Raw genomic sequence first — 24,776 nt, 5'->3', positions numbered from 1 at the left:
TAACTCCCAGTATGTTGTCTGGAGATGCAGTGTAACAATGGTATTGGTGTCAAATTCTTGCGCACTTTGCTTTTACTTTAGAGGAAAATGATTTTGAAAAACCGGTTGCGTTCATTGGAGGAATCCTGAATTTTTTGCTGTGTTCTCTAGGGTGCAAGCGAGCTAATGGCCACCATAACATTGGTAACATCCTACCCCACCACCATAACATTGGTGGATGTTCTGTTCGACATGCAAACGCTCTTTTTGTTGAAAGATAATTACCTGTTGGCAGTGTGGGCTGTTGTCGTTAACATCGTGAACAAGGACCTCTACTGCTGATTCAGCCAGAAAGCTGCCATCAGTGGCCGTGATATTTAGAATGTATTTCTCTCTCTCCTCTCGGTCCAGGATTTCCTTTACATAAACTTGCCACTGGTTTTGAACATTTTCAATTGCAAACTGACCCAGGCGATCGCCATCTAACGAAATAGATTGGTAATTCACAGATTTTAATTAAACCTGTTTACTGTGACACGTTTGACACAATATCACAGAATAATAGAATGGTTACAGCAGAGGGGAGCTCATTCATCCCCACTGTGTCTGTGTTGGCTGTCTGCAACAGCACCTCATCTAGTCCCAATCCTCCACCTTTACCCCCTCAGCCCTGCAATTCTTTTCCCATCAGATAATTACCCTATTCTCTTGAGAAAGCCATGATTGAATCTGCTTCCATCACAATCTCAGGCAGTGCACTCCAGATAAATGTATTTCCCCGTACCATGATTGTTTCTTTTGCCAATTCACCTTTAATCAGCGTCCAATCGTTCTCGATCCTTCTACCACTGGGAATAGTTTCTCCTCAACAAATCTGTCCAGGCTTCTCATAATTTAGAACATCTATCAAATCTCCTCTCAAGCTTCACTTCTCTAAGAACAGTCCCAGCCTCTTCAACCTATCCAAGTAACTTAGGTGCCTCATCTTGGGAACATCATTGTAAATCTTTTCCACGCACATCCTTCCCGGAGTGCGATGCCCAGAGTCATACTCAATACTCGAGCTGAGCCACAGAGGTCAAAAGCTATTTGTGTTGCTCACCAGCCGCTGCCCAATGGTTTCCACCACAGGAAACCCGCCGGGGGAACACTAGAAAATCCCCGATTGGGTCATTAATATAAATCAAAAGAGCATTGCCCTAATGTCAGTCCCTGGGGAACTATTGCTATATACCATCTTCCAGTCTGAAAAAACAATGGTTCATCATTTCTTTCTGATTCCTGTTACTCAGCCAATTTTGCATCCAAGCTACCACTTTCCCAGCTATTACATGGAATTCAACTTTGCACGCTACATTAACAGCATTTTCTCGTCAACCCTATCTGTTTTATCAAAGACTCAATCAAATTAATTCGACGCCATTTTCCCTTTACCAATGCATGCTGACTTTCCTTAATTTATCCACCTTTGATGGTGGCACGGTGGCGCAATGATTCGCATTGCTGCCTACGGTGCTGAGGACTCGGGTTCGATCCTGGCCCTGGTCACTGTCTGCGTGGAATTTGCACATTCTCCCCGTGTATGCATGGGTTTCACCCCCACGACCCAAAGATGTGCAGGTTAGGTGGATTGGCTGCACTAAATTGGCCCTTAATTGGGAAAAAATAATTGGGTACTCTAAAATTTAAAAAACATTATTCACCTTTGTCAGAGTGACTGTTAATTTGGTCCACGGTGATTGTTTCTAAGTATTTCCCTGCTACTGAGGTTAAAATGACTGGCCTGCCTATAGTTGCTGGGCTTATCCTTACAGCTTTATTTGAAGAAGGATGGAATATTCATATTTCTTTAATCCCCTGGGTGGTTTACCCACTCATTAAAAAATCTATTCAATCAATTGGATGGATATTGAGCAGGTTCGACAAATGGCCGAGCATTCTACTTTCTGAAAATTTCACCCATTATTTTGATGTTGGCAAGTATATTGTAAGAGTCCTTTCTGATGATACCCTTATTTTCCCTGTCTTTATTTTTTTTTGCCTTTTTAACATTTTGATCCATGGTTGCTTAATGGACCTGTATCTTTAAGTCAAGCAGCAGAAAATGAGGAACTCAAAAAGTTGCAACAGAGCATATGGTGCTAGTTTTCGAGTAGCAGAACTTAGACTTTGTGGCACCTGAGATGGGATAGGACTTGGGTCGATTGGTTGGCTTGTGGCCAATTAATTGGCCAAAAGGCCATACTCTGCCCAGTAACAGGTGCTGATTGGATCCTGCCTGAGTGGGATTATTTCCAGAGAGTTGGAGACCTGGTCGCTGAGAGAGAAGGACGTGCTCTCTCTCTCTCTCACACGTTTTCTCCAGAAAAACTGTTGTATTTCTGAAACTGCAGTGCCCTTGGGCGAGATTCTCCGTTTCCCGACGCCCGCTTTGTAATCGTCGATCGGGCGGAGAATCCATTTTAACAACCAAATCGGGGGCGGTGACTGTTTTACGCAGGTTACGCATACTCTGTCCCCTCCAAAACAGGGTCAACGCGGCCATTGGGACGGCCTCAGGACGTCACCTGAAGGCCCTCCCACGATGCTCCACCCCCAATGGGCTGTGTTCACGACAGCGTGGTTGACGTGTGGTCTCAGCCGTACGGGAACCTGGCGTGGTGCCTGCGGACTGTATCCAGCGCCATCACAGTCAGGCGGGAGCTGTGCTGCTGGCTGAGGGGGCTTTGACAAGGGCTGAGGGGACTGGTGGGGAATGGGGGGGCACTATCTGGCAGGTTGGGTCCATGCACGACCAGCGCCATGTTGTACAACGCGACCGCTGCAGGTCATCGCCGTGCACATGCTCGGCCATGGACCCAGCAATTCTCCAGCCCTTTATTTTGTGGAGGCCGGGAGTTTTATGTGGCGCGGCTGCTGGCCCCTCTCTGGTTGGGGGACTGGTGCTGGGACAGCGCCAATTTTTCCCACCTAAAACGCCACGGATCCTCCAGACATAGTCTCAAAATCGGAGAATGTAGCCCCTTTTTTAAAATTTAAGTACACAATTCTTCTTTTTCCAATTAAGGAGCAATTTAGCGTGGTCAATTAACCTGTACTGCAGATCTTTTTGAGTTGTGGGGGGTGACACACACACAGACACAGGGAGAATGTGCAAATGCCACATGGACAGTGATCCGGGGCGGGGATTGAACCCGGGTCCTCGGCGCTGTGAGACAGCAGTGTTAACCACTGTGCCACCATGCTGCCTGAAACTGCAAAGACCTGAATGAAACTACAGTGAAAACCATTACAGACTGGAAAACAGAGACCTCGACCTGAAAGCCTGGTTTGAAGGAAAGCCTGCTAAAAGATAACCAAATGAAACAAAGACGCTTCATCCTTTTATATATTATTTCTACCCCTCTGTGTTTGTTTGTCTTGTGTGTGTGTAGAGAGTGGGGCAAGTTAAGGTGTGGGGGTTGGGGGGGTTAAGAATTAGATAATAGTTAACCAGTTGTATTTTCTGCATATTTCATTGCAGATATTGCTAGAAATAAAAGTTATTTTGTTTAAATTTACAAACCTGGTGACTGGCATTATCGGGCAGCCAAGGGCCAACAACTTTGGGTATTTTTCTAAGAATTATTGGTCAATTGAATTGTGTTTCAACTCTGGATGAAGGGGGGCTGGAATTGACTGTGCACTAATGCACTAGTCCAGGGCGTCGCAACAATATTTATACTCCTAAGCATAATCAATATCTAAATGAATATAAAATATCAAAGACCTACCTGTAATGTAGCAGGTGGCATGTCTGTTGGATTCTATAATGTCAGCATCTACCATGCTAAGAACAATAACCACTTCCCCAGGTTTGCTGTCTTCACTGACTGTAGCTTTGTAGATGTCCCTTGTGAATTGTGGGGGATTATCATTTTCATCAGTAACCTCAACTTCTACAATGGCAGTCGAGGACATTTGCACTTTTCCACCATGATCAAATGCCACCACGCCAAACTTGTAGCTGCTCTTTGTTTCACAGTCCAGTTCCTTCAGTGTCGTAAGCCACCCACTTTCTCCATCAATGGCAAAAACATCTGTAACATCATCAAATTCATTGGACAGACTATAGGTCACATGTCCATTTATTCCTGTATCCTTGTCATTGGCGGTCACCTGTATGACTGTGGTTCCTGATCGCATGTTCTCTGGGATGAAGGCTTTGTAAGGATTTGCTTCAAAAATGGGTTGGTTATCATTGACATCCTTTATCTGAATACTAATCGACACTGAAGAAGCAACCTCAAGATCTCCATGGAAACATTGAGCAATGACATCAATTTTGTACCACTTTGTTCTTTCATGGTCTATGTTCTTCCCAATTTTCAATGTTCCAGTGTTTTTATCAAGGGTAAATACTTCACCTTTGTTACTCTCATCGGTGTTGCCTTTCACCAGGCTGTATATGACTGGTTGGTCTGCCTCCGCCATGATTACACCAATCTCTGACCCAGCTGGGAGATCCTCCGAGGCCGAGAAGGAGTACAGTGGTTCAGAGAATCGTGGGAATGATAGGTCCGGTGGGATAACTTTGACGAGAACAGGGACACAGGAATCCTGCTGCGGAGATCCCCCATCTTTTGCCTTCACATAGTATGTAAACGAGTTGTTCTCCAATCCAATCAGGCTCTCTTTGATTGTGATAAATCCAGTACGGGGGTTTATCTCCAATATTTCCTCAAACTTGTTTTCACTGGATGCAACAGAGTAAGTGACATCTGCGTTCATTCCCTCGTCTGCATCAACAGCCACGATCTGGATTATGGGAGCGCCCTTAAGAGTGCTGGCGGGGATATGAATTTTGTATTCAGCAGCTTGGAATTGAGGTGCATTGTCATTCTCATCAGTTAATATAATATTCACAGTGCAAAAATCAACCTTACCACTGCCATCCTTTGCCATTACTTTAATGGCAATGACCTTTTCTGTTGAATTCTCACGATCCAATTTCTGTGATGTTAAAATATGACCACGGTCATCTACGCTAAATTTCTCTCTAGCTAACTTATTTATGATTGTATAGTCAATGTTGCCATATGGACCAGAGTCTGGAGCTATGGCTCTGAGTTCAATTACATGTGTCCCCACCTCAGCATTTTCAGCAAGTTCAACCTCGTACATATTTTGATCAAATATGGGTTTGAATTGGTTTGTCTTGGAAGTTCTAATCTGAACTGGTATAGATCGCCTGAAAACACGATCAGAAACGGACACATTCAGGTGGTAATTAGCTTCCAATATTTTCTTGCAAGAATTAGACACGGAAATGATTCCAGATTTTGTTCCAATTGTAAAGTGCCTCTGTTCATTTCCTTCCGTGATGATGTACTCCAGCTTATCAATGTCTATGCTGTCTGGATCTCTTGCCTGCACACGTATAACAAAATGACCGCATGTAGCCACTTGACTTATAGTAGTGTCATACTGGCTCTGTCGAAATGTAGGTGGGTTATCATTGAAATCTGAAATGTTCACATTCAGAAGGACATCTCTACTTAATGGTGGAATACCATGATCTACAGCCCTAACTGTAAGACTGTAATATTGGGTCTGTTCATAATCCAATGTGCGTGCTGTTGTGACAAGACCATTAGTCGTGTCAATATGGAAGTATTCTGAACTATTGGTAACAGCTGCAAACTGGTAGCTGACAGCTTTATTCCTTCCAGAATCAGCATCATTGGCACTGACCTTCACCACAGGGGTACCGATAGATGAGGCCTCGGATAATACTGCGCCATAGACCTTTTCCGTAAACACAGGAGGGTTGTCATTGACATCTTCAACTTCAATCTCAACGATTGCTTCTGCATAAGATCCAGTCACTGAATCTGTGGCCTTCACTGTCAGCACATGCTTTGTCTGGCTTTCATAATCCAAGGACTCAATCACATTTAGAACCCCAGCCTTGAATTCAATAGAGAATAAGTGAAGGGCTCTCTCTGTGGCAATGTTGTAGATTACACGAAATCCTGATGGGTTGTTGGCATGCACGTGCAAAATTGGGGTGGAAGGAGAAATATTTTCAGGTATACTGACCCGGTAGTATGCTTTCTCAAACTTAGGGGTGCCTTTATCTCTTACAGTGATAACTACTTCAGTCTGTGCGTAAAGAGGAGGATCTCCTCTGTCCTGAGCGATAACAGCTAATATATATTTATCTGATGCATCAGAATCAAGATTCTCACTGAGCGAAATGTCTCCGAGGTAGGGATCAATCCAAAAGTATTTATCGTGATCGACAAGGCTATAATGGATGAGGGCATTGTCCCCAGTGTCCTCATCATCAGCGGTCACTTGATATATGACATCACCTGGTTCTGCATCATCTTGGACTGTAGCTAGATATGGCAACTGAACAAAATGTGGTGCGTTGTCATTCATGTCCTCCACAAAAACTTTAATTAACGTATGTGCAACTCTGGGAGGGTTACGCAAATCACGGGCCTCAACAACAAATTCATATTCCTCCTGCTCTTCGCGGTCACATGCCACTCCAGTGGTTTGAAAAGCGCCAGAGGTGTAGATTATTCTGAACCTTTCATCTGGATTTAATATGTAGTAAAAGATGGGTTCATTCAGTTGATTTCCAGATGCCTTCACAACACCTAAAGTTTCGACCAGTGTCGTATTTTCTAACACTGAAAACAAATGTGAGATCCGGCCAAATGTTAGGCCACTTTCCTTTAGTTCAGACACTTTTATTTTTACCAATGCAGTGCTTTTGTACATCCCATCAGATGCTCTAACTGTCAGTTCAAAATGACCTTTGAGATTAATTGTATCGCTGACCGAAATTAAGCCAGTAGAAGAGTCAATACTGAATGTCTCCTCGTTATTTCCATCCACGATACAGTATGTGACTTTTGAGAAACTGGAGTCGGCATCCACTGCTTTCACCGTGAGAACATCAGTCCCCCTGTGAGCAGGTATCAGCAAAGTTGATTCATACAAGTCTCTCTCAAACCTTGGAGGGCAGTCATTAACATCCATCACCATTATGGTGATACTTGCTACCTCTGCTGCAAATAGACTCGGCTGCCCACGATCATGTACCTGCACTGTGAGGTGAAAGGTGGAGGTGGCTTCACGATCAATAACAGCTGCTGTGCTGAGGGTTCCCATATTGGAATCAATGGCAAAGTATTTCAATACATCAGACTCCAAGATTTGATATACCAACATTCCATTGGCGTCTTTGTCTCGATCAGTCGCTTGAATTACGAGGGGTGCATTTCTATCGCCCAGTACAATGCTGTTGATGGGCGAATTCTCACTGATTCTGCCAACATACTCAGACTGAACAAAGACAGGCGAATTGTCATTCTCATCTAGAATGGCTACAAAAACTATGAGACTGCTGTACAGACCAGCCATGTTGGTACCTTTAATCTTTAGTTTGTAAGCTGGGTTTTTCTCAAAATCCAGCGCCTTATGGAGAGATATCACACCAGAATATGAGTTGATGTGAAATGTGTCATCTATGTTTCCAGCTTTAATTTCATAAGTCACTGCTGATTGGCTGATTGCTGTTGCTGTGATAACTGAAGCTCCAATGTTGGTTGCTTCACTGATTTCTGCATAATCCTCCTTCACCAGAAACTTGGGGGGTGAATTATCAGAAACCAAGACAATAATATCAACACTGGCGAGTGTGCTGAGCTGAGGGTAACCTTGATCTTGGGCTTTCACTGTTAAATCATAGGATCCTTTAATAGCTTGGTCTAGCTTCTTGACCACAGCTATCTTGCCTGAAACAGGGTCAATACTGAACATGTTGCCACTGTTACCTGAAAAACACAAGGGTGGAAAGTTATTCTTTGATACGTACTGTAAATGTTGACTCGTTCTTGGCTTATGGCGGGAAATCATATCTACAATTTACCTGTGAAATAACAACACATAACTATGGCATTATTGAGCTGCCTATTTCTGAAGTTGCTCAATGGTTCATGCTGCAGATGTAAAAAGCTTTATATTGAGTGTCACTTTTAGACAAACTTTTATATATCTTGATTGGAATGTCATACAATTCATTGACAAGGAAAAGGGTGCAATGTTCCATAGTTTTATTGTAAAGCCCACAAACACCAGCCCACACTTGGCAGTTGACTTGACACATCTTCAAGTCTCAGTTTGAAATGTAATGTTTTAAATTGGTACATTATAAGATCATTAAAAGGAATTATATTGCTACGTGATCTTAAATAATGCGAACTGTCATTTTGGTTAGACTTCTTGTTGAGTATTGTGTTCAATTCTAGATGTAAAGAAAGAAAGACTTGCATTTCTAGAGCACCTTTCACAACCACAGGATGCCCCAAAGCTTTGCAGCCATTGAAGGGCTTTTCCATCAGCAGTCACTGCTGTTTTAGTGGCGTAGTGGTATTGTCACTGGACTAATAATCCAGAAACCCAGGATAATGCTCTGGGGACCTGGGTTCGAATCCCACCATAGCAGGTGGTGAAATTTGAATTCAATAAAAATCTGGAATTTAAAAAGTTTACTGATGACTCGGAATCCATTGTTGAATGTCCTAAAAACCCACCTGGATCACTCATGTCCATTGGGGAAGGAAATCTGTCATCCTTGCCTATATGTGACTCCCACAGCAATGTGACCGACTCTTAAATACCCCGAGGGATGGGCAGTAAATGCTGGCCCAGCCAGTGACCCCACACTCATCAACAAATTAAAAAAAAAAACATTTTCACACAGCAAATTCAAACAGCAGCCTGTTGCTCTGATGTTGATGGCTGGAAAATCAGCGATACCTCCCATCAGAATGGGATCTCAAGATCTTTTGCCGGAGAGGGTAGACATGCACTCAGTTTAATGTCTCATTTGAAAGATGGCACCTCTGACAGTATAGCACTTCCCTTAATAACTGCAGTGTGGTATTAGTATGCATGCCAGTAAAGTAAGGGTTAATAAAATGGACACAGAGAGTCACTAGAGGGAGCTACTCTCAGAAGTATATAAGGGATGATGTGGAGCCTTGTGTGTCAGAATGTTGGAGTGGGTGGTAGGAGCAGGAGCTGGCTAGAAGGACTGAAGATAGTGAGAGAGCAAGAGAGTAGTTCAAAATGTGAGTGAGTTAGATGTAAATGAGTATAGTGAGTTTAGTTTATGTGTGATCAATCAACTCTTTGTTTCTTAGGGATGAGTGTCGAATCCAGTTAGTAGTGTTTAATAAAATAGTTTTGTTGGTTTACAAGACTCATTGTTCTCTGATTAACACTACGCATCAAAACCGTCCGGATAGAGCAAGGCAGGGAACAACACACAATGGAGCCATGGTTTTTGTGCTTAAATCCTGGACAAATGGAAACAAACAAGGAACCAGTCGAGAGCTGAATGCCACTTCAGAACAACGAGAACTGAGAAAGAAACTAGAAACTCGGGTTCTTCAACCTTGAAAGGGAGGAAGTCTTAAAGAGGTGCCTAAGATAGCAAACAAAGAAAATGTTAATTTGGAATATTAACATTCAAATTAATTTGTGAAGGAAGACATAGCGTCCCGGGTTCAAGCTAGTTAAATTGCAAGTTTAGAGTTGATGTCAAGAACTTCTTCTTATCACAGAATCAACCTATATATATATATTTTAAAATAAATTTAGAGTACCCAATTCTTTTTTTTCAATTAAGGGGCAATTTATTGTGGCCAATCCACCGACTCGGCACATCTTTGGGTAGTGGGGGCGAGACCCACACAGGCACGGGAAGAATGTACAAACTCTACATGGACAGTGACCCAGAGCCGGGATTGAACCTGGGAACTCGGCGCCGTGAGGCAACAGTGCTAACCACTGCACCACCGTGCCACCTGAGGATTAACCAATATAAATGGGCATTACAGGAGGGTGATGGAGTCAACAAACAGTTTTCAAGTTGCAATGAAGGATCTGCATGGTTTTCTGCTGAATTAGTTCAGATCAAATAGATTTTCTTATCCTTTTCTATGTTGTGATTGTATCCATGTTGAACAACTGTACACAAAACCAGCCTCTTTATTATCCATTGGCTATTCTATATTTGATGTTCTTCTTACCTGATTGAATGGAATACATGATTTCTGCATTAATTCCTGTGTCCTTGTCTAAAGCGGTTACTTGCAGAACCTGTGATCCAAGCGGTGCCATTTCTGTCACATTGCCTTTGTAAGTGGGACTGGTAAATCTCGGCGGGTGGTCATTTGAATCCACCACGTTAATAGCAGCCCGGACAAAGTTCCGTTTAATAGGTACCTCCTGATCCCGCACCTGTCACAAAAATAAATCAGGTCACAACACCATCAGAATACTACATCAGAAAAAAAAAATCAGTTTTCTGTAAAAGTCACTTAAAAAACAGGCAAAAAACCCTCACATTAGATTGTTCTTCTGCTGTATGTATCTCGGTACATACAGGGTGGCAGGTTTGGAGGTGAGGAAGGCTGGGGAAATAGCAGGGAGATGCATCTGGACATCTTACTGATACATTCGCGCCGTCGGGAAATTTACCCAGAGGCAGGCAGGAAAGCAGATCAGTGAACAGCCAATGTAAATAGTTAGGCGTGTTTAAACCAGCTTGGTGGCATTTTGATGACAGAGAAAGAGCTACTGCCAGATGCGAAAACCTACTGATTAATAAAAGTTGCAGGCTGGTTGGCTTGAGGGGGGGAGACACAGACTCCGTGTCACAAAGAGTGAGCCAAAGCCAGGAAAAGCCAGCCCTGGAGCCTATCGGTTTCCCCTCTTAATTGATATCTTTAATTTTACCCCTCCAAGGGGACATCAATTTTGAAGTGCCATCGAGGTCTCCTACCTATCTGATCAGCGCCCACCTCTCCCAATGGGGAGAGGCTTGAGAGCTACTGACCCTCCAAACAGCATCTGATGTCTGCCCTCTGTCCTTAACTGGATGGAGGGTTCAGAGATGGTAATTAGAAAGCTATCTCCAGGAATGTCACTGTACTGGACTTGCTGCCAGTGAATGTGTCATCCAGATATTGGGGCCCTGAAGCTCATTGCTAAATCCTGTCCTTGGCGTATCACACCACCCATGAATACTTTAAGCCTTTAAACGGCACCAAATTCCATCCAAATTCATTGTAGGTCTGGCTGCGCCTGTGAAGAGAAACTGAGTTAATGAACGGCTATTGCCCTGAAACATTAACTCATGTTTTTCTCGCCACAGATGCTGTCTGGCCTGCCAATCATGTGAGAGTACCTTTAAGAAATGGGTGTTTATAAATGGGTGTGTATATAAATATCTGTATTGAGAGTACTTTTAAGAAATGGGTGTTTACCACTGCAGTGAGGACAGACAGTGGGTGGAGCTGGGCTGTCTGTCAGCTTTTTACTTTCGTTTTTGAGCAGGCTGCAGGGCGTGTTTTAGTTTTGTTTTCAGTGTTGGAGCTGAAGCCAGACCAAGCAGGTGTACTGCTGTTCTCTCTGCCATCAAAAGACTATCTCTTGATCATTTGATGAATTCAGAATTTTAAATGTTCTCAGTAGTGAATGTAAACCTAATGTGCTTCTGTTGAAAAGGTGTTTCTTTTTTCTTCTGGATGTTGTTTGGGAAGTTATTAAGGATTACTTAGTGTTGTTTTCTTTGGGGGTTGTATTTTAATTGATGGTTGCTAAGATGTTCACTGTATCATGGAGTTCACCTGACCCACAACTTTTAATAGATTGTGGTATGGGGAGCACACGGCCCACTCTACAGGTGCGGTACAGCAGAAATGGAAAAGTATTTTTTAAAGCAAAACAATGTTTATTCTATGAACTCAAGTTAAACTTTTTAAAACATACAGTGAACATCTTAGCAACCATCAATTCAAATACAACCCCCATTTTGGGGGCTTTAAAAAGGTTAACTTGAGTTCATAGAATAAACATTGTTTTAATTTAAAAGTACTGTAAAGCTCTGTTTGCACTTTCCCTGTACAGTGGACTCCCCATAACCACAATCTATGAAAAGTTGTGGGTCAGGTGAACTCCATGATACACTTTCGGGTTCTCTAAACCCTGGCCCATAACACATGAGACTTCTAGGACTGGACTCGGTACTTTAAGACCACAGGAAATTGGAACAGGAGTGGGCTGTGGAGGCCAAATCAGTGAGTATCTTTAAGACAGAGATAGATAGGTTCTTGATCAATAAAAGAGGATCGGGGTTATGGGGAGAAGGTAGGAGAATGGGAATGAGAAAAATATCAGCCATGATTGAATGGCGGAGCAAACTCGATGGGCCGAGTGGCCTAATTCTGCTCTTATGTCTTGCGGTCTTATTCGATTCCTCGAGTCTGCTTTGCCATTCAATAGGATCAAGTCTACTTTCCTGCCCTTTTCCTGTAACCCTTGATTCCCTTACTAAAGAGGAACCTATCTATTTCAGCCTTAATATACACAAGGACTCTGCCCCTGTACATTTCTTTGTTCTTTGTTCTTGCAGCTGTCTGTGGCAAAGAATTCCAAAGACTCACGATCCTCAGAGAAGAAATTCCTCCTCATCTCAGTCCTAAATTGGCACCCCTTGATTCTGAGGTTAATCCCTCTGGTTAGGGGAAACATCCTCTCAGCACTTACCCTGTCAATCCCCTTAAGAATTCTATGGGCACGATTCACCGGGCGCATCCTGCCGGAATTGGAATGGGACGCGGCCGTTAAATGCCGGGAGAGGCCTCTGCCAGGACCCCCGGTGGTCGTGATGCCCCTGCCAGCCTGGAAGTGCCATCCTGTATTTCCCCAGACACGCAAAAACCTTGGCACTGCCAGTCTGACACCTTGGCATCGCCACCGGGCACTGACAAGTTTTTTGGGTGGCACTGCCAGGCTGGCATGGGCACTACAAAGGTGCCGGTGTGGCGGTACAAGGGTGGCATTGCCAAGGGTCAGAGCCTGAGGGGCACCATGCCCATGAAAGGGGGGATGAGGAGGAGGTTGCTAATTATAATTGATTCCAACATTTTCCCAACACTAGATGTTAGGCTAATTGAACTGTAGTTAGTCACATTTAAGGGCAGCATGGTAGCATAGTGGTTAGCACAATTGCTTCACAGCTCTAGGGTCCCAGGTTCGATTCCCGGCTTGGGTCACTGTCTGTGCGGAGTCTGCACGTTCTCACCGTGTGTGCGTGGGTTTCCTCCGGGTGCTCTGGTTTCCTCCCAGTCCAAAGATGTGCAGGTTAGGTGGATTGGCCATGATAAATTGCCCTTAGTGTCCAAAATTGCCCTTAGAGTTGGGTGGGGTTACTGGGTTATGGGGATAGGGTGGGGGCTTGGGTACGGTGCTCTTTCCAAGAGCTGGTGCAGACTCAATGGGCCGAATGGCCTCCTTCTGCACTGTAAATTCTAGGATTTTGCCTCCCTCCCATTTTGAATAAGGGTGTCACATTGGCCGTTTTCCAATCTTCCGGTACTTCTCCAGAATCAAAGGATTTTTGGAAAATTACAATCAATGAATCCACTATCTCTGTCGTGACTTCTTTTAGGTTGCTAAGATGCACACCATCTGGGCCAGGTGACTAATCTGCCTTTAGCCTCACTAGTTTGTCTAATACTACTTCCCTAATGATGGCAATGGTATTTAATTCCTTCCCCCATATTCTTTACTATTAATGGAATGTTCTTTGTATCTTCTATTGTCAAGACTGATGCAAAATATCTGTTTAACTCCTCTGCCATTTCCTTGTTCCCCATAACTATCTTCCCTGATTCCGTTTCTAAGGGGGCTATGCTCACTTTGATCTCTCTCTCTTCCTTTTTATACCTTTAAAGAAGCTCTTACTGTCACTTTTTATATTCCTCGCTAATTTGCCCTCATAGTTTATTTTCTCTCTCTATATTATCCTTTTAGTCCTCCTTTGCTGGGTTCTGAATTTGTATATTGAAAACAATATGCCATAACACCTAATTATTGTCTACTTCACTTTTAGCTGGCACATTGGTAAAAAACATCCAACTATTAATTATCCTGATTCCACAGAGCGCAATCAATTACTTAAAGTCTAATTTCCTGATCACATTCTTCTAAGAATGAAATCAAGCCAATTTTTAATGTTGACAACATTTCTGGCTGCTGTTGGAAGCTGGCCATCAGAGTCATTATTTAAAACTAGAATTATTTTAACTAACAATTCAGTTAGCAACTCCATCTTGAATGCTTTCCATTTCTACTTTTCCCCATATCTCTTGCGGGAAATTTTAATCAGACTTTTTACTGAAGTGAAATATATAAACGCTCAGTTAATTACTGCAAAAGTAAGGTGAGATGTCCTTTTCAAAACAAAAGCCGGGGCTGAGGGCAAATGTCAAGATGCTTGAGGCGGGAATTTAAATATCAGCCCTCATTTTAGCAGATTTTTAACTCATGTACCTTAACAGCTGTCACAGAGGAAATATCATTCCACCACTCCATTGCATTCAAGTTTACATCTCAGCTTAAAAGGTCAAATTTGCCAGCACATTGTATCATCGCGCCCACTGTGCGCAGTGCAATAATCTGTCATCTTGGAAGCTGCCACATTGCAACCAGAACTTACACAACCAGCAAGCTTGGCAAAGCAAACTAGAGAAATATTACTTGCATGACCTTGAAAATCAAGTCCAAGGTTATCAGTTCTGTGGAAATGAATGTAATTTATCATTTTGCACATTAACAGCAGGTGGATGGAACAGATTTGGCACAATTCAGGCTTTTCCCATATGCTCCCAGGAACAATGTGAATTATTTCCAGCTCAATAGCAATCTCATTCCCACCCTCTACAGAACCAAACTTATTCGAACAGTTCCCCTTTTATGGAATCAAGAGTCAAATTAATTTCACTTGAAATGGTCTTACAGTCACTCAAACCTAGCCTTAGAAATAGAATGGCTTTAGTACAATCGGAAACACTACCCGGGGAAGTTTTGGATTTCCTAGTACACCGGCTAAAAAGTGCCAGTGTCTGAACCCCAACCAATGCTGCTGCAGTGCTGTACTGCTGTCTGATCCTGCCTAAGGTGCCCAGTTGGATTCTAAATACAATGAGTTCGGGCAATGTCAATCCAGGTCTCAATGGGAACAGACATGCAGCAATATACATGTACAAATTGGAATTAAGTAGCCAATGTCCTTTAGTGAGGCCATAGATGGGCTGGCTCTAGAGAAACAGAAAAATGTCCTTCTGATGTTGCAGGGGTTTGTTTTTCTGAAGTCAAGGCAACGGCATATCGTTGGGAGATGATAGATTGAAGGAGGTTCATTCTACATCCACCCATGATTTCTTGACACGAGAGTGCTTGATGCTGACACGGGGCTAAGAATTTTGGTGGATCTTCTCCGTCTCCATAACGTTCGTGTTCTAGCAAACATATGGCAGTGGAGCGAAGAAAGGTTGAACACGTTGTACACTACCAAGAGAACTAATTGGATAAGAAGGCTTTCTGCACATTCATACAAAAAAAATTAGACCATCTAGCCTTTAATTGTATGTGGTTAACTTACCATAATAGTGAGTATGTGCAGCTGCATCGATTCATAATCTAGTTCCTTGGTAGTCAGTAGCTTTCCACTGGTAGGGTCCAGACGAAACAGCTGTAGGCTGTTAACATCAACACTGCTCTGAATGGTATAAATCATCTTGCTTCTCCCATCAGTGTCTCGTGCACTGATCTGCAGAATCTCAGTGAAGTGAGGGGTGTCCTCAGGAATCGAGATCTCATACATATTCTGCAAAAATTGTGGCCGGTGTTCATTGATGTCAATCACTTTGATGTAGGCCTAATATTTAAAAACAAAAGTGATTATAAGGTGCTGCCCTGAAAGTTATGAAGTGAATATTACAGAAGCAGCAGTGGGCAGGATGATCCTCTGGAACTGGTTGGCCCCAGGGCATAAATCATATAGGTATGCATGAGAAATTATCCATGGAGCCTCTTCCTGTACTCCTACCTTCATCACCACTTCTCAAGATTTTCCACTGCAAGTGGCGGGTGATATAAAATAACCCCAATACAGGTGGGCACACTCACATTAAAACACATTACAGGAATAGGTAATAGCAGTTTCTGTTTAGAAGTGCACCAAGAGAATACTGTAGACAGGTGTACTAGCTGGACTGAAGGCCTTCTGCTGGGAAATGTTATCATTTAACTGTTACTACGTTAGACTTGGGGGGTGGTTAGTTCAGTTGGCTCGGCTGCGAGCAAGTAGCCAACAGCGTGGGTTTAATTTCCATTCTGCCTGAGGTAGTCTTGGGGTCTGATTCTGTGCCCTTACCCTGAGCGTAGAAGGCAATGGTAAACCACCACTGTAAAAAATAGCATCATGGGAAATGGTTCAGAATGATGCACCAACAGGCAATGAGCCAAGGACCTACCTCTGGGCAGAGCACATGTGAATGAACGTTACACCTGCTGCCATTTATCCCCAGGAACTCTGGGTGTTAGGAGCACGTGGCTTACAGGGTTGTAATGGCGTTAGTGGGGTAGTATTTAAAATTCAAAGGGTGCTTTCATCACAGTCTATTTGATTGCATGCGTCTATGTATTGTCCATTCAAATGAGTTGGTCTACTTTCCTTTACACAGCTGCTGGGATATTTCTGCCTGGCTGAATTCCAGTCCATCGTCACTGGGGAGGGGCGTCCACCTACCCCATTGCTCCTGATTCCATAAATAAATTGGGAAACCAGAGGGTAATGAGAAAGTGGAATTCACTGCCATAAGGCATATTGTGACAAATAGTGTAGATATAGTTAAGAGGAAGCAAATGAGAGATGGAAATAATGGACTAAGCTGATAGAGTTATGTGAACAAGAATGGGACGGGGTTCAGTTTGAGGATAAATACCAGCTTGGACTGGTGGGTTGAACGGTACAGTTTCTGTGCTATATATTTTTTTGCTGTATATTTTCTTACCTCCTACTCGGAACCGGGGATTGATGCTGAACTGCAGCCTTTCAGGTGCCACCAACCCTTTGATGCACTATTAAAAGTTATATTATCCATGTTTCAACCTCTGGAGAGTGAGCAGCAATGGGCGGGGAATGCCCATCATTGCCTGACCTATTCTTTACTGTTGCACGTTCCAGCAGAGATCACTGCATTGTAGACAGAAGGAGGAATCCCCCCCCCCCACCTCAGCAGTAACCTGGGAATAATTGTAGACTTGGCAGTGTCAGGGTGCCACGCTGCCAAGAGGGCAAGCACCTGGGGGCCTCCATTCCCCTGGGAGACCCCCGTGAGTGCCGTTCCCTCTGGTCCTCGTTTGTGGAGACCAGCACTGAATGGTACTCACCCGAAGTCTACAACACGAAGGGATTAGGTCCCAAAGCCTTGGGTAGACATGGGAGTGCATATTAAGAGTGAGACTGGCTGTCTCACACTGATGTGCAGATTTGCCAAGAAGTAATCTGCTCACAATGGGTGGGATTCACATCATGACGAGAGGGATCTAGCGGCTGCATCACGCGTGTCTGTAACATCCAGGATCACAGCACAAGCACATCTATCCACTGGAGGGTTATCCTTTACCCAGTCTATTCAGTGGCATGATGATCTTAATTTTAGTTTTCCCTCAGTTCTGTTAAGACTACGATCCCAGTGACACAATGCTTAATGTGGTACTGAGCCATATAGATTAGCAAATCCAAAGCTGCAGTCAAGCCAGATGCAAAAAGAAACAGTATAGAATATGTTTCACCAAAGGTTTGTCCAGGTTAGTACAAGGTCAAGAAAATGATCTCAGAATATGGCATCCCCCAAATGACCGTAACAATGTAACCTATATCTTCCATAGAAAGTATTGTAAAATGGCAATTCATAGGGATGGAAATTTCTGCACTTTCTGTCCTTATTGTATCTGGTATAATTTGAATGATGGAACCGATGAGGATTGGCACACCTAGATCATTTGTACAATATTCATTTATGTTTACTAAATTTATTTTATTTATTTATCTATATAAAAATTGTTATGTATAATGCCTTCCTCTGATTTCAACTACAGATATCACACTTTTTAAAATTTTTGCATGAGACGCGGGCATCCTTGGAAATGCCAGTCCACTCCGGAATTGCCCCTAGAACTGAATAGCTTGTTAGCCCATTTATGAGGGCAGCCAAGAGTCAACCATGTTGCTGTGGGTATGGAGTCACGTGAAGGCCAGATCAGGTAAAGATTGAGGGCCACATTCTCCATTCCTGAGACTAAGAGACTAAGAGGGGTGTACCGCTGCCACAGTGGCTAGCACTTCTGCCTCACAGCTCAAGGGAGCCGGGTTCAATTCCGGCCTCGAGTGACTATGTGTGTGCCGTTTGCACTTCTTCCCTGTGTATGCGTGGGTTTTCTCTGGGTGCTCCGGTTTCCTCCCACAGTCCAAAGATGTGTAGGGTAGGTGGATTGGCCATGCTAAATTGCCCCATAGTGTCCAAAAGGTTAGGTGAGATTAGTGAGGTAGGGTGGAGTGGTGGGTTTAAGTAGGTTGCTCTTTCCAAGGGATAGTGCAGAATCGATGGGCTGAATGGCCGCTTTCGGCACTGTAAATTCTATGATTCTAATTGTTGATGCCGGGCAAGATTCGTGGACTTCCAAGACAGCAAAACTGGCGCCGCACCTGGATCGATTCAGCGACCGTTGAGGGGCTAGCACCTGTGCCATGTGGAACACAATCGATGCCAATGAGAAATGGTGCGGAATTCGTGGGGTCCGTGACTGACACTCAGGGGGCTGACGAACTGCTTCCACATATACACATTACACTCTAGGCAGCACGGTGGTGCAGTGGTTAGCACTGCTGCCTCACTGCGTCGAGGTCCCAGGTTCGATCCCGGCTCTGGGTCACTTTCTGTGTGGTGTTTACACATTCTCCCTGTGTTTGTGTGGGTTCGCCCCCACAATCCAAAGATGTGCAGGGGAGGTGGATTGGCTATGCTAAATTGCACCTTAATTGGAAAAAATTAATTGGGTACTCTTTAAAAAAATTTTTTTTTAAATATATATTACACACCCCACACACACCTCATCCCAGCCAACAAGATGGCACTGGTTGTGCTGGAGCACCCCATGCCGCTGATGGGTTAGCTGGGGCCAGAGGATACCTAGGGGAATGGCCTGTGGGGACCTGTGGCCCTAACTTCACAGTGGTCAGTCAGCGGCATGCGCAGCTGCATGGCTGCCTTGCAGTCTGCGGCAATGGTGCTCCGTGCCCATCCACCCCGACCCCACAGCTACCTCCAGACCACCCGTCCCGGCGTTGGCAGAAGCCCCCCAGCCAGTGGCATGACTGTCAGTAAGCTATGGCGATGTTGGACACCTTCCGTACGCCCACGCTCTCCCTCTGCAGCCACGGCGCCTGTTTCACGATTTTTAAAAGCACAAGTGAACCTCGCCGTCGGGAATTCCCCCCCAGTGGATACGGAGAATCGCGGGTCGGGCCCGCTAATGAGATGCCAACTGCGCTTACTCTACGTGCGTTTTGGAACACATTGATGCTGCTATCGAGTCAATGGAGAATTGCGATTTTCCGTGAAACTGGCACCCACCACGATTTTCAAAACCGATTCTCCGTCCAATCACATTTCCCGATTCCGGCAGAAGCCGACGGGGAATCCATCTCAGAAGATTTCCTTGCTAAAGATCATTAGCGAGCCAGATGGGGTTTTACAATGAATCATGGTCACTGTTACTGATACGAGCTTTCAATTCCAGAGTTTTGGAATTTAAGCGTGTAGGATTTTAACTCATGTGCCCAGAGCAATAGCCTAGACTTGTGGAATTACTAGGCCAGTGACATTCCCACTGCATTACCATCTTCCCCACATTAAAAAAAGTAGTAAAAAGATCACTTTATAAGTGGCAGTACAGAAACCTCCCTCAACAATGAACTACTTATTCGCCCCAGGATGCATTTATTTAAGTTGCTTCTCCACAGGCAGTGCCTGAGCAGAGATAGGCCAAGTTAAACGCAGCATTATCTGAGCAGAGAAGCATCGCAGCTGTGTTCCAGACCCGAATAAATTAACACGACAATCAACTTCAAAAGAGAGTCATGGAACGGCACCAGCAGATGGTGGCATTACCCTATGTGTTATGGGCACACGGAGCTCGTTACTACTGAACTATAAAATAAATTGTGCACATCGTTGATATTGATATTTATTTAACTCTTATACCTGAGTTGTCACAGCATGTGTTCCATTGGTCATTTGTACTGTCAAGTTGTAATTTGAGGTTTGACTGGCATTCAATCGTTTGGCAATGGTGATGGTGCCACTGTTCTTCTCAATTTCAAACTCCTCATCGGCAGCCCCACCTGATGGAGTAAGGAGAGATGAATATGTCAGCCTGAAATAAATATTGCCCAGATTCAAGGCCAGGCACGGGAATCTCATTCAATATACTTTACATCAAAAATCATAGAATCATAGAATTGACAGTGCAGATGGAGGCCATTTGGTCCATTGAGTCTGCACTGGCCCATGGAAAGAGCACCCTACTTAACCCCATGCCCCCACCCTACTTAATCCCATGCCCCCACCCTTTGCCCATAACCCAATAACCCCACCTAACCATTTGGACACTAAGGGACAAAATGGCATCCCGATAGCACGATTCCCTCAGGATTCCCTCGCAATCCTCACCCAGGCCCCTCATTGCAGTTTGTGTGACCTTGTTAATTCGGAATGGCTCCTCATGGTTTAATGCTTTGCCTCCGACAGATGTTCTTGTTGGTTTAACTGCATCTGTTAGATTATCTCATGGCAGTGTCTCAGAAACTCACACTAGTTGGACTATCATGGTCAATCCACCTAGCCTACACATCTTTGGACTGTGGGAGGAAACCAGAGCATCCGGAGGAAACCCGCGCAGACACGGGGAGAAAGTGCAAACTCAACACAGACAACGAAGGCTAGAATTGAACCGGGACCTGGAGCTGTGAAGCAGCAGTTCTAGCTACCGTGCTAACCATCAAAGCACCCTTTTTCGGAACAAGTAAAGCTCATTTTGCTTATTGTGCAGGAACGTTCCAATGGACCAAGCAGAACGTACACAGTGGTGGACTCAATAACCGGGCGAAATGTTTCTTTTAAATTTTTCCAATTAAGGGGCAATTTAGCATGGCCGATCCACCTACTCTGCACAGACTTTGGGTTGTGGAGGTGAGAGCCACACAGGCACAGGGAGAATGTGAAAACTCCACACGGACACTGACCCGGGGCCGGAATCGAACCTGGGTCCTCAGCGCCATGAGGCAACAGTGCTAGCCATTGCGCCACCGTGCCATCCTAACCAGGTAAAATATTAAGTATTGATATGTTCTGGTGGAAGTTAACGGTCAGGTGGATTAACCTGAAGACGGTAGACTACTGGTCATTCATCTCGGGCTGGATTCTCCGTCGCTGCCAGTAGCGGAGTTCTCGGAGGAGGAGGCTCCAATATCGGGGAGAAATCAGGATCGCGCTCACCGCCTCCACCAGAGACCCTTAATTAAAGAGACACCCCCAGAGAATCACCCCCCCCCTCCCTCTGTGTACCCGAACAGGTGCCGGAGTGTGGAGACTAGGGACTTTTCACAGTAACTTCAATGCACTGTTAATGTAAGCCCACTTGTGACAATAAAGATTATTGATTAATAATTAATTATTAAGTGATCATTTGGAAATTGACAGCACTTAACTCTCTTTGAGGTGGTTGATGTTTATAAACATTATGTTCAGAGAACTTCAGTTCCTCAACCTGTGGGAAGATGAATGAAGCAAGGCTGACAGCTGTGTGTGTGTGGAAACTGTCAATCACAGCCCAGTAAGAGAAATGAATGAATGGCTTGCAGCTCAAGGATCTTAAGTGTTTAAACGCTGATCACTGGTTTCCCTTTCTTAGAATTGGCATGTGGTGCTTCCTCTGTCTGAGCCTGCAGGTGTGTGCCCAGCTGAGTGGTACAACAGTATTTCTTTTCACTACCTCCACCTGGACTGCTCTCTTGCTTTTAGACAGGGGTCTTTTTTCTCTGGGTGTGTGTGTGTGTGTGGGGGGGGTGGGGGGGGGGGGGGCTTTATTTTGGTGATATCTGTGGAGGATACCTTTATTTAGGGGGTTGCTGGGTGGGGTCTCTTTATTTAGGGGGTTTCTGGGGGTGGCAGGTCAGGTCATCCCCGTACTTGGGGGAGGGGAACCCAGAAACTCCGGAGGTAGGGGGCTGATTTGCGATGTGCGGGGGCGGGTGGCCAGCTACGAGGCTTTGCTGTCGGGCTGCCTGCTCAAAATGGCATCCCGATAGCAGGATTCCCTCGCAATCCTCACCCTGACCCCCATTGCAGTATGTGTGACTTGTTAATTCGGAATGGCTCCTCATGGTTTAATGCTTTGCCTCCGACAGATGTTCTTGTTGGTTGAACTGCATCTGTCAGATTATCTCATGGAAGTGTCTCAGAAACTCACACTAGTTGCACTATCATTTGATTGAATCTAGTCAGTCTGAAATGAAAATATAAATTTTAGTTAAAACGCCAAGTCTGCAATTGAAATATCAGGAATTTATCCTTCTATGTTTGCATCTGCAAATTAGTACCACTGAAACCCTTGATTGATCTTAGTAATGCCATAGAAATTACTCTATATAATAATCTTTTATTCTTGTCACAAGTAGGCTTACATTAACACTGCAATGAAGTTACTGTGAAAATCCCCTAGTCGCCACATTCCGGCCCCTGTTCGGGTACAGAGAGGGAGAATTCAGAATGTCCAATTCACCTAACAGCACGTCTTTCAGGACTTCTGGGAGGAAACCGGAGCACCCGGAGGAAACCCAAGCAGACACAGGGGGAACGTGCAGACTCCGCACAGACAGTGACCCAAGTGGGAATCGAACCCAGGTCCCTGGTGCTGTGACGCAACAGTGCTAACCACTGTTCAACCATGCTGCCCATACATAATTTATATACATACACATCATTCATATACATACGTAATTCATATCTACACACATGTGCTGTGTACACCAAGTACAATCAGTGACATGGAGTCAAATTCATTCATAAAAATATTATTCTCATTTGTGCCTTTCTGTACTGCGAAGAATTACAAGTATTTATCAGCAGACAGCAAAAGAAAAAGCAGTTGCATAATTAGTTTATGACATAATAAAATGACATCTAAATGGAAACTCTGAGCAACAGGGGACTTATTACATTAATGGCCAAGTGAAAGAATGCACGGTGTGAGGAACAGATGGATTACCCAGTGGGAATGGAGGTCCTGCCAGATCCCAGATGGTAACACCATGAACTGAATGACATTGTGAGGAAATAATGATATACTCTAGATTCATAGCAAATGCTCCTCTATCTGCTGCACATAGATTTTCATATCTGTACACTGGACAGGTACACTGTTGCTCACTTTACATCTTGTACACAATTTGTGCCTCTGCTTCCCTCATTGTGTGAAGCATCTTCACCAGCACAGAGGCACAGTTATGAAACACCTGAGTAGACAGAGAGCCTGTTGCGCCTCACCTGATGAACTTGGTAGATGTGTTGCTCAGTTTGAACCAGCTCACAGGAATGCTTCAGGTTCACTCTCCAGTTCATGTGGAGATGCTGCAAGGGGCCTCAGTAAACAGCAAAAGTCAGTCAGGACTCCCACTCCTGATATCTTGTAACCTCTGCTTGAAACATTGGGCGGGATTCTCCCCTACCCGGCGGGGCGGGGGGGTCCCGGTGGGATGCAGTGGCGGGAACCACTCCGGCGTCGGGCTGCCCCAAAGGTGCGGATTTCTCCGTGGGGGCACTCCCCGGGGCCAGATCGCCCCGCGCCCCCCCCCCCCCCCCAGGACCCCTGAGCCCACCCGCGCCGTCAGGTCCCGCTGGGAAGAGAGGTGGTTTGATCCTCGCCAGTGGGGCAGGCATTCCAGCAGCGGGACTTCGGCCCATTGCGGGCTGGAGAATCGCCGGGGGGGGGGGGGGGTATATTTATATTTTCCCTGGATTTATACCACACCTCCTGAAACACGTATGTAAATGAGTTGATCTCAAAGGTTTGGAATAGGAGTCGACCATTCAGCTCCTCAAGCCTTTTCTGCCATTCAATTGGATCACAATTGATCTGCACCTTAACTCCATCTACCCACCATTGTTCTGTATCTCTTAATATACTTACTGAACCAAAATATATTGATGCCTGAATATAAAATTTCAAATGACCTAGCCTCAACAGATTTTGAGAAGAGGAGGTTTCAGACTTCTACTATTGTTTGAGTGAAAGAAGTGCTCTCTGAATTAACCCTAAATGGTTTAGCTCTAGTTTTTTTAAATACATTTAGAGTGCCCAAATTGTTTTTTCCAAGTAAGGGGCAATTTAGCGTGGCCAATCCACCTGGCCTGCACATCTTTGGGTTGTGGGGGCGAAATCCACACAAACACGGGGAGAATGTGCAAACTCCACACGGACAGTGACCCAGGGCCGGGATTCAAACCTGTGTCCTCAGTGCCGTGAGGCAGCAGAGCTATCCACTGCACCACCATGCTGCCCTGTTTAGCTCTAGTTTTAAGGTCATAAGAACATAAGAACTAGGAACAGGAGTAGGCCATCTGGGCCCTCGAGCCTGCTCCACCATTTACTGAGATCATGGCTGATCTTTGTGGACTCAGCTCCACTCTCCGGCCTGTACACCATATCCCCGAATCCCTTTATTCTTTAGAAAGGCACCTATCTTTTTCTTAAAAACGTTTAAAGAAGGAGCCTCAACTGCTTCACTGGGCAAGGAATTCCAGAGATTCACAACCCTT

At 44.6% G+C, this 24,776-nt stretch overlaps 1 protein-coding gene across 1 annotated transcript in view; it reads right to left on the bottom strand.

The window, feature by feature from the left end:
* LOC140427095 (protocadherin Fat 1-like) overlaps positions 1-24,776 on the bottom strand; it is a 212,507-nt gene that overhangs the window by 45,588 nt on the left and 142,143 nt on the right. The window contains exons 7-11 of the mRNA XM_072512608.1: positions 20,163-20,302; positions 15,494-15,769; positions 10,074-10,284; positions 3,753-7,811; positions 265-461 (exon numbers count right to left, since the gene is read on the bottom strand). Of these exons, the coding sequence (XP_072368709.1) occupies positions 265-461; positions 3,753-7,811; positions 10,074-10,284; positions 15,494-15,769; positions 20,163-20,302 (4,883 nt within the window). The remainder of the gene's footprint in view (positions 1-264; positions 462-3,752; positions 7,812-10,073; positions 10,285-15,493; positions 15,770-20,162; positions 20,303-24,776) is intronic.

Source organism: Scyliorhinus torazame, chromosome 7 (genome assembly GCF_047496885.1).
Source record: "Scyliorhinus torazame isolate Kashiwa2021f chromosome 7, sScyTor2.1, whole genome shotgun sequence".
NCBI lineage: Eukaryota > Metazoa > Chordata > Chondrichthyes > Carcharhiniformes > Scyliorhinidae > Scyliorhinus > Scyliorhinus torazame.
The sequence above is the reverse complement of the archived record's forward strand: the minus strand, read 5'-3'. Positions and strand labels throughout refer to the sequence as shown.